The sequence below is a fragment of the Chamaea fasciata genome, unplaced genomic scaffold, assembly GCF_029207755.1.
Source record: "Chamaea fasciata isolate MVZ Bird 193981 ecotype frontalis unplaced genomic scaffold, bChaFas1.0.hap1 SCAF_18, whole genome shotgun sequence".
In the NCBI taxonomy this organism is placed as follows: domain Eukaryota; kingdom Metazoa; phylum Chordata; class Aves; order Passeriformes; family Sylviidae; genus Chamaea; species Chamaea fasciata.
The window spans coordinates 13,817,520-13,832,026 of record NW_027094103.1 but is presented as its reverse complement, the minus strand read 5'-3'; the positions used below and the strand labels follow the sequence as shown (position 1 = coordinate 13,832,026).

General features: G+C 37.9%; 1 protein-coding gene across 6 annotated transcripts in view; it reads right to left on the bottom strand.

Annotated features, from left to right (window-relative positions):
• The window catches only part of SFSWAP (splicing factor SWAP), a 37,155-nt gene that overhangs the window by 1,317 nt on the left and 21,331 nt on the right, over positions 1–14,507 (bottom strand). For 3 of the 6 annotated variants that reach the window (XM_066200075.1, XM_066200071.1, XM_066200076.1), the window contains 5 exons: positions 9,159–9,424; positions 4,963–5,118; positions 3,959–4,084; positions 1,022–1,186; positions 370–442 (listed from right to left, as the gene is read on the bottom strand). In XM_066200075.1, coding sequence (XP_066056172.1) covers positions 370–442; positions 1,022–1,186; positions 3,959–4,084; positions 4,963–5,118; positions 9,159–9,424 — 786 coding nt within the window. Of the gene's footprint in view, positions 1–369; positions 443–1,021; positions 1,187–3,958; positions 4,085–4,768; positions 4,799–4,962; positions 5,119–9,158; positions 9,425–14,507 lie in introns of all 6 variants that reach the window. The other 3 variants (XM_066200073.1, XM_066200074.1, XM_066200072.1) reach the window with 2 other exon arrangements.

Genomic DNA, 14,507 nt, shown 5'->3' with positions numbered 1-14,507 from the left:
TTGCAGATTCACATTAAGTTTCATTCCTACTTTTTACAAATAGCAACCACGAACTGTATTTTGATACAGTAATCATTCCTTCTCTTACAGCTGCACTGCAAACAAGCAGTCTAATATTAAATTATGAAATGCTATGCCATTAGCAAAAATGCATAAACCAACGACCTAACCTGGCTTGATTAAAACTGAAAGGACAGCATCTGAGAAGCAACAGAACTGTTTTTTCCATAAGCAAACAAATTGAGAAAGACAGTGAACATGTGTCTACATCATATACAAAGTTCAGAACTGCCCAAGGTGATAAGAGAAGAAAACAATATACTGGACATAGTTAATTAGGCAACATACTCTGAATTTGCCTATTTGTACCTGAGTGATTTTACTCTGCACTGACGAAACAATTGCTGAAGAGATTTGGCCATCTTTTTCCTGAGAAACTCCCCTAAAAAATAAAATCAGAAATTTATAGTAAAATTTTTGAAAATGCATTTCACACGCCATCTTGATTTGGGTTCTATTGTACATGTCTCTCATATGTTAGTCAACAGTACCCTCAGTCAACTAGAGGATGTAAGTCAGGGTCAGAAAAATCACTTGTACAACTGCTCAGAGAAGTCTAAACAGCAGCCTGAGAATTTTTAACAGGACTGTTCTATATTCTAGAAATAATTTAATCATGAATCTTGACACACGTTACAATTCAAACCATTCCATTAAAGTTCTACTTCAAAGAGTTATCCCACTTCATGAAAGCTTCCAATTTCCAACTTAGAATTAGGTTGCAGAATTTTCTGCACCGGTTTTCCTGTTAGAGTAGGTCAAGATGTTTACTCCAAAAAGCAAAAGAGATCCAACACCTTCATCAGACGGACGCAGACAGTGCTGTGCTCCCAGTGACCTCTACTTTTGATAAGCACACGTTGCACACACACAGAGCTCCTCACCCCACGACTCTGGTCACAGACACCCTGACAGTCAAGGGACAGCAGCACTGCAGTATGACAGTAACAGAGCACGGTACCTGGAGCGTTCCTGGCTGGATTCCCTGCTCTCCACAGGAGAGACACTAGTTGAATGTACAGAATTTTTGTGTGTGGATGGTTTGTCTGGTGACATGGATGGTGAGGGAGACCTAGCTTTAGTATGTGATCTAGACCGCCTCTTCTTCTTCTTTTCATGGGGACTTCTGTGAGAAGAAAATATTTTATTGAAGAATATTTAAAGCAATATTACACTAGCTAAGCTGAAGCTACTTTTCACACTTCTGAAAGCTTATGTACCCTCTTCCACAAATGTTTCTCTTGCTTACAGCAGGCATTAGTCTTACCCAATTTTGCATGTTTACGGTTGTACAAAATACTTTCTCAGAAGCTCTTTTTAACATACTACATTAGGCAACTACTGGCTCCTGAGGTTCTCACTTGGAATGCTGCTTCATGGGTGCACGGCAATTACTGGCCAGTGTTTGACCGTTTGCAGGACGACAACAAGAAGCCTTGCACTGGAGATTTGCAGAATAACTTTGCTAGAGGGAAGTGCCTTCCAAAACAACATCAGACACTTAGAATGCAATAAGAAATATAAGAGTTTATATCCCTGACAATTTTCCTAGCTCATAAAATAAACAAAATATGGAATTATAGCCATACAAAGTATCTACCTGGCAAATCCACAGTTTGTTTGTTTTTTTTTTAAAAAAACCTCTTTCCTTGGGATCCAATCTGCAATGCAACAAACCACGGGATCAGAATTTAAAATGAGCTGTTGTATTGCACTCAGACTAATCTGGATCTAGCAGTGTGCCTAAGTGCAAACTCTTTGCGACCTGGAAATTAGATCCACAAATATTTGCCACTATGAAAGCTGAAACAAAGGACTTATGGGTACCTGAGGTGTTCATTACTGACACAAGGGAACAGAGATAGTCACCTCACAGACAATATTAAGCTCAAAGAGAATTCAATTAGTAATATATTAATAATGAAACTCTCAAATTTTTTTATCTGGTTATGAACTTATGTGTCTATGATGTACATTCTAGTATTGATATCACTATAATTAGAATAACTAGAGTGATGCCTTAATTAGAGGTAGGCAATTCCTCATTGTAGGCATCTCTCTCTAGTATGCACTCCTAGAAGTCTATTCAGAAGAATGTTGTTGGAGCTTCTAGAACATCTTAAAACACTACAACTTTTAGCCACCTTTTAAATATCACATTATTATTCCTTTACTTTGATTTTTCATGGGAATTTTCTACTCTAAAAAGTGCTATGCTGTGACACATTCAATTTCCACATAGCAAACAACTCTGATGCTTAAAATTTACCCCACATTTTTAATATCGAATTTATTCTATAGAACTTATATATATATATATATATATATATATAAAATATAGAATTTAATATTCAAGACTTAAAATTGCAAAACTTCCTTTCTTTTCTTGCACAAATAATGATTAAGTGGCAGACAAAAAACCCCACACCCTCTAACATTTTCCTCACTACACAAAACCATCAGCTTCAAAGTCAGTTATTCCTTGATGAGCTATGTACTTTAATTGCTTAGTTTCTTAAAACATCATCATGAAACCTGTCTGTGAACAGATTTCATATTTAAATCTTGAAAATCTTGGCAAACATTTCTCATGCAAGAAAAGTATTTTACTCTAAGCTTTTTCACTGTTTCTCATCTCAGATTATGATGAACAAAAGAACAGCTAAATGATGAAGAGTCTGTTCCATAATTGAACATGGAAACTGGTCCATCACATTTTTACTTGCAAATTTAACCTGTCAGGGCTGAAACAGTTTTTGATTTAATTTCTGCAATCAGAGCTGCAAAAATATCCTTATCTATGTTTAACTACAATACTCCTTCTTCAGTCTACATCTTCTGTACTTACTGCCATATTTTATTGTGCCACTTTCTGCTTTCCTGTTTGAGGCATAACAGTTTTGACCTATATAAGCAATATTATTCATAGAGGAATGTAGCTTGTTGCACAATTACCATTAAAATTTACAACCTGGCACAATTCTAAAAATACTTTACAGTTTAAAATGCTGAATGGTCAAGCAGCAGACACACCAACACAGCATTAAAAACAGCATGGGGATGTGAAAAACGATTGTTTTGTGCATTTATAAGAAAACAAACATTTTAAGCTTCCATATCTTTTCTGCTTAACCACATTTGCATAAATCCCACGGGAACCTCTATTATCTTCATTTGACAAATGTTAAAAACTAAATCAGTTGAAGTATACTTAGGAAGTTCTCAATTATATCTACCACCCATCAATTAATTACAGGCTATCAAGAGATGTTGTCATAAAAAACAATAGATACTTTTTAATGAAGCTGAAAGTGATCTCCTTCTTTCTTATCCCACAAGACAGATGGAGAAAGAAGTTGAAGACTAAATGCCATTTTGATTATAAAAGTTTAAGGGAGACTGAATGCAGGGTGCTCTCAAAATGACACCTCGATTCACACTTCACATTCCAGTATGCCAGTAAAATAACTGCAAAGTACCTGCTTGCCACGTCAGAGTTGCCCTTATTTATGCAGATATGATGTGATGTCAAGCAAGCTGACATCATAGCTGCACTATGACCTGTACAGAGGTCACACAGCTTGCACAGGCACAGCATGAGAAAATGACCCAAGAAGAGGGAAATATGAAACTCCCAGTGAAATCTGAACTCTCATGGCCAGCAGACAGCAGCATTTTAACATCCACCAATTTGACTGGACAGCTGCTATTCAAACATATGCCAGAACAGGGAAGAACAAGTGCATCCTTTTTTTTTCCCCCTGAAAAAATATTTTTCTATCAAAATAAATCTCCAGAATAGACCAAGGTTAAGTTCTAGCTAAGGAGCCTACAGGACAGCAGGGATGGAGCCTGAGAGGATGGCAGGACCCGGGTGTCCAGGAGCAGGAGGCCTTACTTGGAGCGGGGCCGTTTCCTGCTGTTCCCGGGACTGTTGCTGATGCGATAGGCGGTGGGGACGCTCCTCTCGTCCCTCCGCCGCTCTGGTGTGTGAGCCCTTCTCCGGGGTGACCTTGAGCGTGACCTGAGCAGAGAAAAAACATTCTGAAGCTTGCTTTTTCTTACTTATTTCAAAACTTCTACTTCAGTGCAATTGTGTTTCACCAAATACAAACACACCATCTTTCGAACACCTATTTTACACCAACACGGTGCATTTAGGCTCCAAGACTTGTCAGCCACACAAAAATTTTTTGCCTGTCCAAGACACTTGAGATGAAGTTATCCATTGCTTTTCACTCCCAATAAGGGGTTAAAAAAATGAATTTTTTTTTGTCTTTTCTGCTATGACAACTTCTGTATTATTTGATGGCAAAATTTTCTTTTAGTCCAGCCACTTTTTGTGGCAACATAGTTTACTAAACTTGGTATGCAGAAATCCAATTTGCACAAAGGCTGGGATTGACAGGCCTGACCCTGTCTTCCCAAATTAGAGGTGTGTTTTTAGAACTGCTACCTCACAGAGGTAAATACACGTTCTTGATGCAGTGCCTATCTGACAAGTCCAGGAAATGTACTAGCACAGCCAATATTTTCACCAGTGTAAGTGACCAACAACCCATTATCGGTGTTGCTTGGTGCTAGCACTTTGATTTGAAATATGTTTTCCTAGAAAAGTGAGAAGGAGATCAAGAAGAGAAAATAGAAAGCATGCCCAGTTAAGATCAGAGATCTTCAGGTTCACACAATATAGATAATATATACACACCTACAAAGTCCTGAGCCATTTCTGTTACACCTACAACAAAAAAGCCCAACTGAAAAGGAAGTATCACAAAGGCAGATAACTGTTGCAAATTAACTGCTTTGACACTTAAAAATCTGATCTTTACCAAGCCATTCAGAAGGATTAAAAAAAAGGAAAAAACCAACAGATTATAAAACTTGGGTTCAGTCAGACACCTTGACATTTTACCAGGATTTCCCTCAAAAGAGCTCCAGCAGTCAAATCTTTTCATTGCCCAAGTTGCCTGATAATTTTTCCACTCTGTTGCTGCTGCCACTGATGAGCTGCTCAGACTCGGCTCCATGCTCAGTGTCGCTGTGGATGCTGTGAGTCTGTGATATGGAGGCACACACTTCACATTCAGACTAAAATGTCCTAGTTTTGGTATTAACTAGAATCCTGAAAAGGCTTAGTCCCTTAACCAAAAGCTGAACCTTAGTGAAACACGCCTGTATGGACCAGCCTAAAAAAGTCCAAACAATCAGAAAGAAAAAGACATTAGCTTCATTTTTATGAACTGACATTTATTGTTCTACAGCATTCTTCCAGTCACCAAATATTAAGAACTTTGGCCACTTGCTTCAACAATTAAAAACAGCTAATCAGTTTTACTGCAATATATTAATGGTAACTTTCATTAGATTGTAATTCCAGAAGGTACTTTATTCCTTTATGACTTATGCTTAGAAAGGTCCCAAAAGTTCAAAGGGTTGTGACGCTTGGCATGTCTCATTACAAAATTGGAATTAAAATTACATTAATAGACACTGCCTCAGCAATAAGAAAATCACTTTTGGAGGAGGAAATAACGCACCTCCAATAAATCTTTTTTAGCAAAGAACAGCTACTTCCAAGTCTACTAAATTCCTAATACTGAGGCAAAAAGTCTCACACAAACTCTCACACAGGTGCACCCTATCCAAACTTACTGCAAAGTAACCTGTTAATAAATACTGCTAATAACTCATTGACTGGATATATTATGTGCCTTAGTTAGTACTAGTCTATTACTAAACAGTAGAAAGTAAAGCAGCAAGACTGAAAAGAAGCTTAGACTTTCCATCTCTAGTTCAAAATGAACATTCAAATTTCACCCGACCAAATCACTAAATCATTTGGTACATAACAAGAGCTTTCGCTTCCCTTTATGTCCTCTTCACATTCACAAACCTGTAGATTTATCTCTGGGTAGGAAATGGAGATTACGGTCACCCAGGTGAGCTGGAAGTGCCCACAGCCCGCCCCAGGCCGAGACCCGGCACCGCTGCCAGGACAGCTCAGGCCCAAATCTTTAACGGTGCTTTGGAGTCCACCAGAAATAAAAACAGTGACTCAGCATTTACTGCATTCACTGCATTTACTGCTAAGATACCAAAACCTTTGTTTTCCAAGACAGATTTAATGAATATGCCCCATCTTTGATATCAAGTACTTCCTTGTAATAACTAATTATCTCTCTGGGACTGACAGATCTGTTCTGCAGTACCTTACAGAACTTTGGGACACTGTTTACAGTGCACATGGCTTGTTTAATCTGTTGTGTAGGTCTAGAATCCAAATTGTATGATATCAGGAGCTTTACAGGAGTAATTTTGTTCCAGGAAATAACATGCGTTTATACAGAGAATTGCTGTGAGCACGCCACATGCCACAATTAAGCCCATACTATCTGGGCTCTCTGTATAGCTATAGTTTTTAAAACTTGTTTCGGTAAAATAGGTTTTGTTGTTAACCAGAGAAATGAATATGCAAAACATGCTCTGAATCAACCTCATGTTATTGGAACAGAATTTTTCAACTTTATTACTGCTGAAGATGCATAAGAAAATATTAAAAAATGCAACAGTATCAAAATTGTATCTTATCACCAAAGACTATTCTTAAATGCAGCAGATCCTGTAAACCTCTAACGATGCAAAAATAAATGATAAGCAAGTGATGTAAAATGATACACAGAGAAGTACAATGCAAAGTTCACTTGTGGGATTTCTAAGAACAATATCCATTTTGGAAAAAAAAAAGAATAAGATGACAGACTAAAAAGGAAGAGCTTGCAAAGTATCCTGAACATTCCTTGAATAAAGAGCAAAGAATGTTACTACAAATTTTGGTGTTTACCTATACTTCCCACATTTTATTCCCCATTAACTTGTCACAATAAGTTATATGGTAAAGGTGATTTTTAATCTACATTTTGAAAAGATTAAAATAAGGCAGCAATATACCATCAGACTGGGGCATTCCAACAGCACAAAGACACTCAAAATAGGGCTGTTCCAAAGTAATTTAGCATCACTGTCCACACACTAGTGACTGTCCTTAAGTGCCAGCCACTTCATGCAAGATGGACGCATTAACATCCGGGAACAGTTTACACTTTATTCCAAGAGGGTATGGCTCTTTACATAACTACTCATTCAGCTGGAAGCCGCAATATCCAGTGCTTAGGGAAGCTAAGAAAAAACAGTGTTCTAGGTGAAGATGAAGAATACCGTTCTAGGGAAAACTGATGAGCAAAGAGATGTGAAACATGCCAAGCTCTGAATGAATAAACACAATGCACTGAAATGATTTTATCTGAAACAACACTAAAATAAAAACAAATAATAATAAAAAAAGACAAAACTGAGTAATGCCTTCTAGCTAGACAACAACACCTGCCTTTTTTTGGCAATTGCAAAGGCAAAGTACTATTTTTGCCTAATCATTTGAGAATCAAAACACATCAGTATCTGACAGGGTTATGAACCAGCCTCTTGCTCTTGATTACTCTACAATTCTTCTGTTTCAGAAGCAAGAGGTCTAACTTTGCAAACACAGTATGCTAAGGCATAGCAAACACCTTCAATAAAGCACACCTTCAATCATCACCATCTCTTGTACAATGCCTTTCCTGTTCAGCTCTAACTTTCGTGAAGTTAAAACATGCAAAACGTTTTCAGTGCAAAATCTGGTGCTGTTTTTCTGCATAATTTTAAAATTCAGCCAGCCAGCATCAAGCTTAATGGACTTCTGAGGTTTTAGAATTCAACAGCTCATCAAGGAAATATCTAACCAGATTTAATTAGGTGCTGTGGTGATTCATGATTTTCATGCCGTTATGTCCTTGTCATTTGATTTGTGCCAGGAGGCAAACTCAAGACAGCAAACACAGATTAGCTCCTGTAGATTACCTATTCTTGATGACTTTTGGTCATGACACAGCACGTCATGACAACTTATTGTCAAGTGTCATCAAATAAGCAGCAAGTCAGACTGATTGTTTCAGTCCAAGTTAAGCTCTTTTAATTCCTGGCATGTCTGAATAACAGAGATTTCTGCAGCAAAGTACTGTTTTTAAACTCAAAAATCAAGTATAAACCAGCAAGCTGTAACATGCTAACACTCCTGTTAGTGTAGTTAACACACTTCATTAAACAAAAAAGCACAAGAAAACTAAAAGAAATTTTGGCACACTGTCACCAGGGACCAGAAGCTCTTTTCAGGCATGAGCTGTAGGCAGAGACGCAAAGAGGAAGTAGTGTATGGTTTCACATCCATCACATTCAGCTGTGGCAGTATTTATATGCACAATTTGCTTGAACTACAGGCCACTTAAGTAGTTACACTGCTCTGCAGCCTGATCCACAGAAAGTACCCTCAACCCCCTTCCTACTGACCACAGCAGCTCCACTGCACTAGAGCATTCAGATATGACAAATTCTACACACAGTAAACTTCAAAGGTGCCTGGACCCAAATATCTTTGACAGAATTAACAGTACACAACATACATCATCTTATAGCTGGATAAATAGCGTAGTGTATTTAATCTCATTAATAATCAAGTACAGAGTTAACAGCCCTGGGCTACATTCTTCTGTGGTCTCTCTTCCACCTCTGTTTTCACTCTTGGATTCCTGCCGTATCTCTCCTGCATTTCATCCATCGTATTTTTACACTTGTCACTCAACTGCTTTGCTTTCTTCTAAGCTTTGCTGCCCAACCACCTAGCTCTCTACCTCTGTATCATATCTGAATATTGTCTAAGTTACTTTGCCCCAGTAACAGCCACAGATTTATCAGCATGTTCTCTTCCTGCTATCATCACATTCCTACATATTATCACTACGTATTTCAAAGAACATCAGGAAAAAGCATTTACTGGTGAAAGTTTTGCACTATGTAATCAGAAATTAATGATTCGTTATTTCACTAGAATTATTTTCAAAAGACCTGCCACATTTGATCTGTATGTGCTACATACTGCCCTCAAGGTGACTGTAACCTTTGCAATGGGTACAAAAACACCTATGTAATGGAAGAAGCGCCAAGATGTTTTACAAGTTAACCCACAGAGAACGCTAAAAAATATGCTTGGTTTCCAAACCCACCTTGAATGCCTGACAGTCCTATAGGCAGTGGGAAGCGAGTGTTTTGCTTTCGAATGTGATCTAGACCTGGACTTAGATGATGAATGATACTTGAATGGCGATCGAGATCTTGACCGAGATCTTTTCTTGTGTTTTTTCCTTTTCTTTTCCTTTTCTTCATCCCTAGGAGGATCTCTGCTTCTGCTTGAAGGCCTTTCTGCTTGTTTAACTTCTAAGGTGGGTAAAGTTCTGACTGCAGTCACAGGACATGGTATACTACTGACACTCTGAAATCAAAGACAAGGAAAGAACAGTGTTCAGTTTCCAAAGTTAGTCAAAGTTAGTTAGTGCTGCATTGGGATTATGTAAAGTGTGCAGAAGTAAGGCTGACATCTTCAAACACGTGCATCCAGCAAAATTTAATGGAGGCCTGTACAGTTCCCCAAAGATACACATACAAGTTGTAAATGCATGCTAAGACTGTCAGCTTAACCAGGACATAGTTCTAAAGTTTCCATCCTTAGTTTTTAGAAGAAATGTGTTCTAAAAAATAGGCACTATCAGGTATCTTTTACCCTATTTACAGGTTTTACCTAAAACCTGGAAATACAATCAGGAACCACTGGCATTCAAAGCTAAGTTTTAGTGCTACTTTCCTCCATGAAGTGTGCTGTTTGGATGACAACCTCAAGAAAAACCACAAAATGAACCAGTGCTGATAGAAATTATGTCTGAACTTTGCAAAATAAATGTTTTAAATGTAAAGGATTGGGAAAATCACAGAATTTATTAATCTCAAAGACAGAACAGGTCCATGCGCAGGTAATGTTCAGTGAATAATTCCAGCTGAAGGAGATCAAGCAAAATCATACCACAACATTTTCAAATTATCAGCTTGAGTTTCAGAGAATTTTGCTCAATGCCTTCCTTAGAACAATTCAAGTCAGGCACTACAGATATGCTCCTCATTTCAAAGCCTGTCATTCCCCCAGCTGCCATTTCAAGGCAACTGGAGAAATCAGTTTCCCTATCATAATTTCTGCTCCACCTCCTCTGACACTTTCACTGTTTGATACAAGGATACTTACCATGACTGGAATGAAAATTAATACATTAAAATCTGAAATAACCAAATCAGAAAGAGGTGATCTTTTCCTTTCTTTTTACCCTTCTACCATGAATACATAAAGACACAAAGGAATAATCAAAAAGGCAGTTCTGCTTCAAGTTAGAGACATGACACTTTTTCATGCTTTAACTGCTCACTGCTACCACAATATTTACAAAACCAGCAACAAAGCCGTACTAAAGCAGCTTGCTTCAAAGACTATAAACATTTTATAGCATGATCATTTGAGTGACTGGTTTGCCAGAGGCCTATTTCCAATTTCACAAACTCCACGTGTAACTGCAGACACCTCACAGACACTGCATCTCCAGTTTCCTAAGAGGCCACCAGAGTTGACTTTCGTTCCTTTGACAACATTATTCATCTCTTTATACAGTACCTGAGCCTTTGCTTTGAACGCTACTGAATATGGAATAGCCCAGTCTGCCTTGAAGTAGACACCTCTAATAGCTAGAAACGAAAAAGCTGTAGGCAAAGCAGTGTTAAGAGGAAAACAAGAGAGAGAAGAAAAACCCAGGGTTTTCACCGCTCAGGTTCATTTGGCCACACAGAACACAAGCTCTCCTATCACTGCCAAGAAGGAAGCTAATAAGTGAATGACACATTTACTTTTAGCTCACATGTCGAGGTTCTCTTGGCCACCTGAACGAAGAACCACACGATGCCAAGCCCAACAGCGTTTCCACCAAAAGCACCCACTGCTGACACTGGGCTCTCCCTGACTTTCAGGAAGCTGACACTAAGGAGTGACAGTGCTGTCCAGCTCCCTGGGAAGCACAGATGCAGGCTGGGGGCCCGGTGGACTGAAACGCCACTGCTTCAGGCTATTGAGGAGTCACATCTGGAGAGCCACACGGAAGTGACTTTACTACCCGCAGATGAAATACGCAGGTTCTTCAATGAAATACAACAGATAGTACACAGGGAGAAGCCACCCACCTGCCCACCACCGTGCCCAGGTGCTCTGGTGACAGATGTCATGTTCTTATGAAAATCACCTGAAACAAACGGGCCACTTCCCTCAGTGGCAACTCCAGTTGCCTTTAAGAAAAACAGCATCAGCAAAACGACTTGATTCATCACCACAGGAGAACACAGAACTCAGTGAGAGCAGTCAGGAAATTGCTAGGCCACAAATAAAATTTCTAGGTGTATAAATATTTGAAAACAAATAAACTGTCTTGGATAAAAAGGTAATGGGAACTGAAATTGGAGGCATGAATGCAGAAAATAATAATTTAAAACAATAAAATAAAAAAAAAAAATCACAGTAAGCACAGAACTGGGAGATTACAAAGCACTCTGCTTCAACTTATCAGGCTCTGCCAATATGCAGGCCAGTGACCAGTTTCGGAGAGCATGGAAACAAACCTGTTACCTGATGAATTTTATTATGCATCTCAAGGGATGAGAGATTTACACTGTCTGAGAGCTCTTCTAAGAAGTTAAACTGCAAACGTTCAGATAGTATTCATTGAATCTCACTTCTTTGTCTGTTTTGGGTAACAGCACATTTTTTTGGCCTTTACTAAATGCTACACTGTCAGACAAATTCTCTGGCAGAGTTGTTCTTCAGCATTTTATTTGCATGACTGAAGCAAATCTGACGAAAGTAATGCCATAACATGATTCAACAACTCTTGTTTAGCAGGAATAGATTAGGAAAGAGCTCTGTAAATAGGGAGAATTTATAGCCATATGAGAACAGAAATGAGTACTTCAGTTCATTTGCATATTTGCAGTATTCACAAGCCAAGAATACACATTAATTATTCTGGGGTTACACTATTTAATCAATACACAAAGTCAAAATTAGAAATGAACCAGAACGTGCTTATTGCAACAGAACAAAACACTAACACTGTGTCTGACTCAAACAAAATCAGCTGGCAAAGGACATTATCAATAATATTTCAAACAGCTTATACTTCTTTTACAGCAATTGGAATCCTATGTTAGATCAAAACTACAAAGAGTGAAGAATGTCAGAATGGTAAAGAGTTAATCAACAATTCCTTTACTTCAATAAAATCCAAAAATACTCCAGATTCTTTTCTACCACTGTAACATTTTTACTCCAGCTTCCCCAAAGCTTATGGTGAAGTATTCCCTGACTGAGAATTAATAAGCAACTGTCTACCAGCAGCAGAAGTGTATTATTTGTGTATTCATTGCTCTGTTGAACAAAGCAAGCAGTTACTTCTATTTAGAAGTCTGTCAGTCGCAGTATTCATAAACTGGCCCCAAATATTAATTTGAAGAGATAAAAGCATTTCCTATAGAGTAAGATCCTCCTCTGCTGCACTAAAAAACAGCTATTAACAGTACACTGACCACAGTAAGGTCTTCAAAAATAGACAAAACTTTGACAGGGTCAACTGCAAAGAAATCAGTGGTTGTGAATCTGTCTGCTGTGTGGATCAATACGCCTTTTTACTTAGAGCTCTTTGAAGACTAAAAATCAACGCATAAACATTCTTCCCTCCTCAACTATCTTAATTAAAATGGCAGTTTCTGATATTTACCTTTTTTCCTCCCCGTTAAATAATGACTAAAGTGTTTAGTCATTAATTCCTTATGCAATAAGGAATTACAACTCTCATGTAGTTTTTGATAGTAGGGTTATTGCAATAAAAAAGTTACAAATGCCAGCAAGTTATCCACCCCCTAAATGCCACATTAGTATGTGACATTTGTGTTTTTCCTTTATCTTGCTTTTTCAAAAGGACAGATAAATTTACAAGCAAATGCAACCTCCCCTTCCCATGCTAGCCAGAAGATGTAGATACCTATAGTCTGAAAAAAAAGTGAAGAAAGAAGTGAATGGACCCAAAATATTCTAAAGATTTTTTTTTCTTTAAATATTTATGGGATGGTTTTTATTAGACAATTACAGTTTGCTCAAAAATTAACAAAGAAAATATGCAGACATAAAATTATGTTATACGTTATTTTTATTATTATTATTATTGTTGTTGTTATTATTATTATTATTATTATTATTATTATTATTGTTGTTACTATTATTCCAAAGAGGTATGCAGGAATATCTACAGTCCATTGCTAAAAAAGTAGGATAAACTACAGCAGTGTGAAAGACACAAACTATCTACAGCTGTTGATAACCCTGTTATACTTGACAAAACTAGAAGAGCATCTCATTTTTAAAACATGGTACACTTCTATTTCACTCATAAATAAGACTACTTTCCACAATAAAAAAATAATTGTTACACACAGGACAAAAGTAAGGACGAGCCATCTAAAGAAACAAATGATAAAAAAGGGCTTCAAAACCTGGGAAGATGAAAGAGCCAAAAGAAGGAAAGTTTTGCTTTGCGCCAGAGAATCTTTATATTCAGTGGCATAACGGCAGATGACATTTGGGACAAGCCATTTAAACAGCATCACTTTCAAATCATGTGCTTGTCTGGTTTTGCAACATAATGACTGTGGGTTTCTCTCCTGTTTAAATCAGATACTAAGGTTTATACAGGTAACAGTTTGGGCGTAACCAAATGGCTTTTACATGCCTATCAAAGCACTGTCACCACTGAAACATTGCTGACAAGGAGTAAAATACGACGTTTGCAGAATAATCCATGCCAAGTCCCACTACTGAGGATACATAATCTTATTTCTCAAAATTTGAATTAATTTTAAAAATTCTGGAATGAGATTTGCATTTCAGATCAGGGAAAACCTTACTTTATTTGTTCAAAAGTAAAAAAGGCAGTTCAGTGAAGCGCTCCATGTAACCTGGCGTATTCCAGCTCAGCATGGAAGAGCTGCAACTGTTCAAACTACAAGCTGTTTGCTGCTCCAGGACAAGGAGCCTCCATTCATTGCAGAATGAAGGCAACTTCTCAGTGACACTGACAGATACGCCAAAGAGTCTATACAAAGTCTGTGTGTACCAAGAGTCTGTATGAATTCTACACGTGAACACAAGAAGGGAAAGAAACATCATCCTGTTAGTCCATGCCCTGAACAAGGACACAGACTTCACTGGCCACAGCATCGCTGGAAGCTCCGTGGTTTTGGAGACTGAGAGGAGCTCCAAGCTTTCCAAGTACTGGTTTGAGGAAATATTATGCATAACTGTACTGTTCTAATGTATGAAAGAATGGTAAGGAGCCATTTGGGAAAAGCTGTGCTGCTTCAATGCTCAAGCTTTTTCAGCCTTTGTTTCTCTTGCTTGATTTCACTTTAAAGAAAAACAGGAAGCCATATAAAAGAAA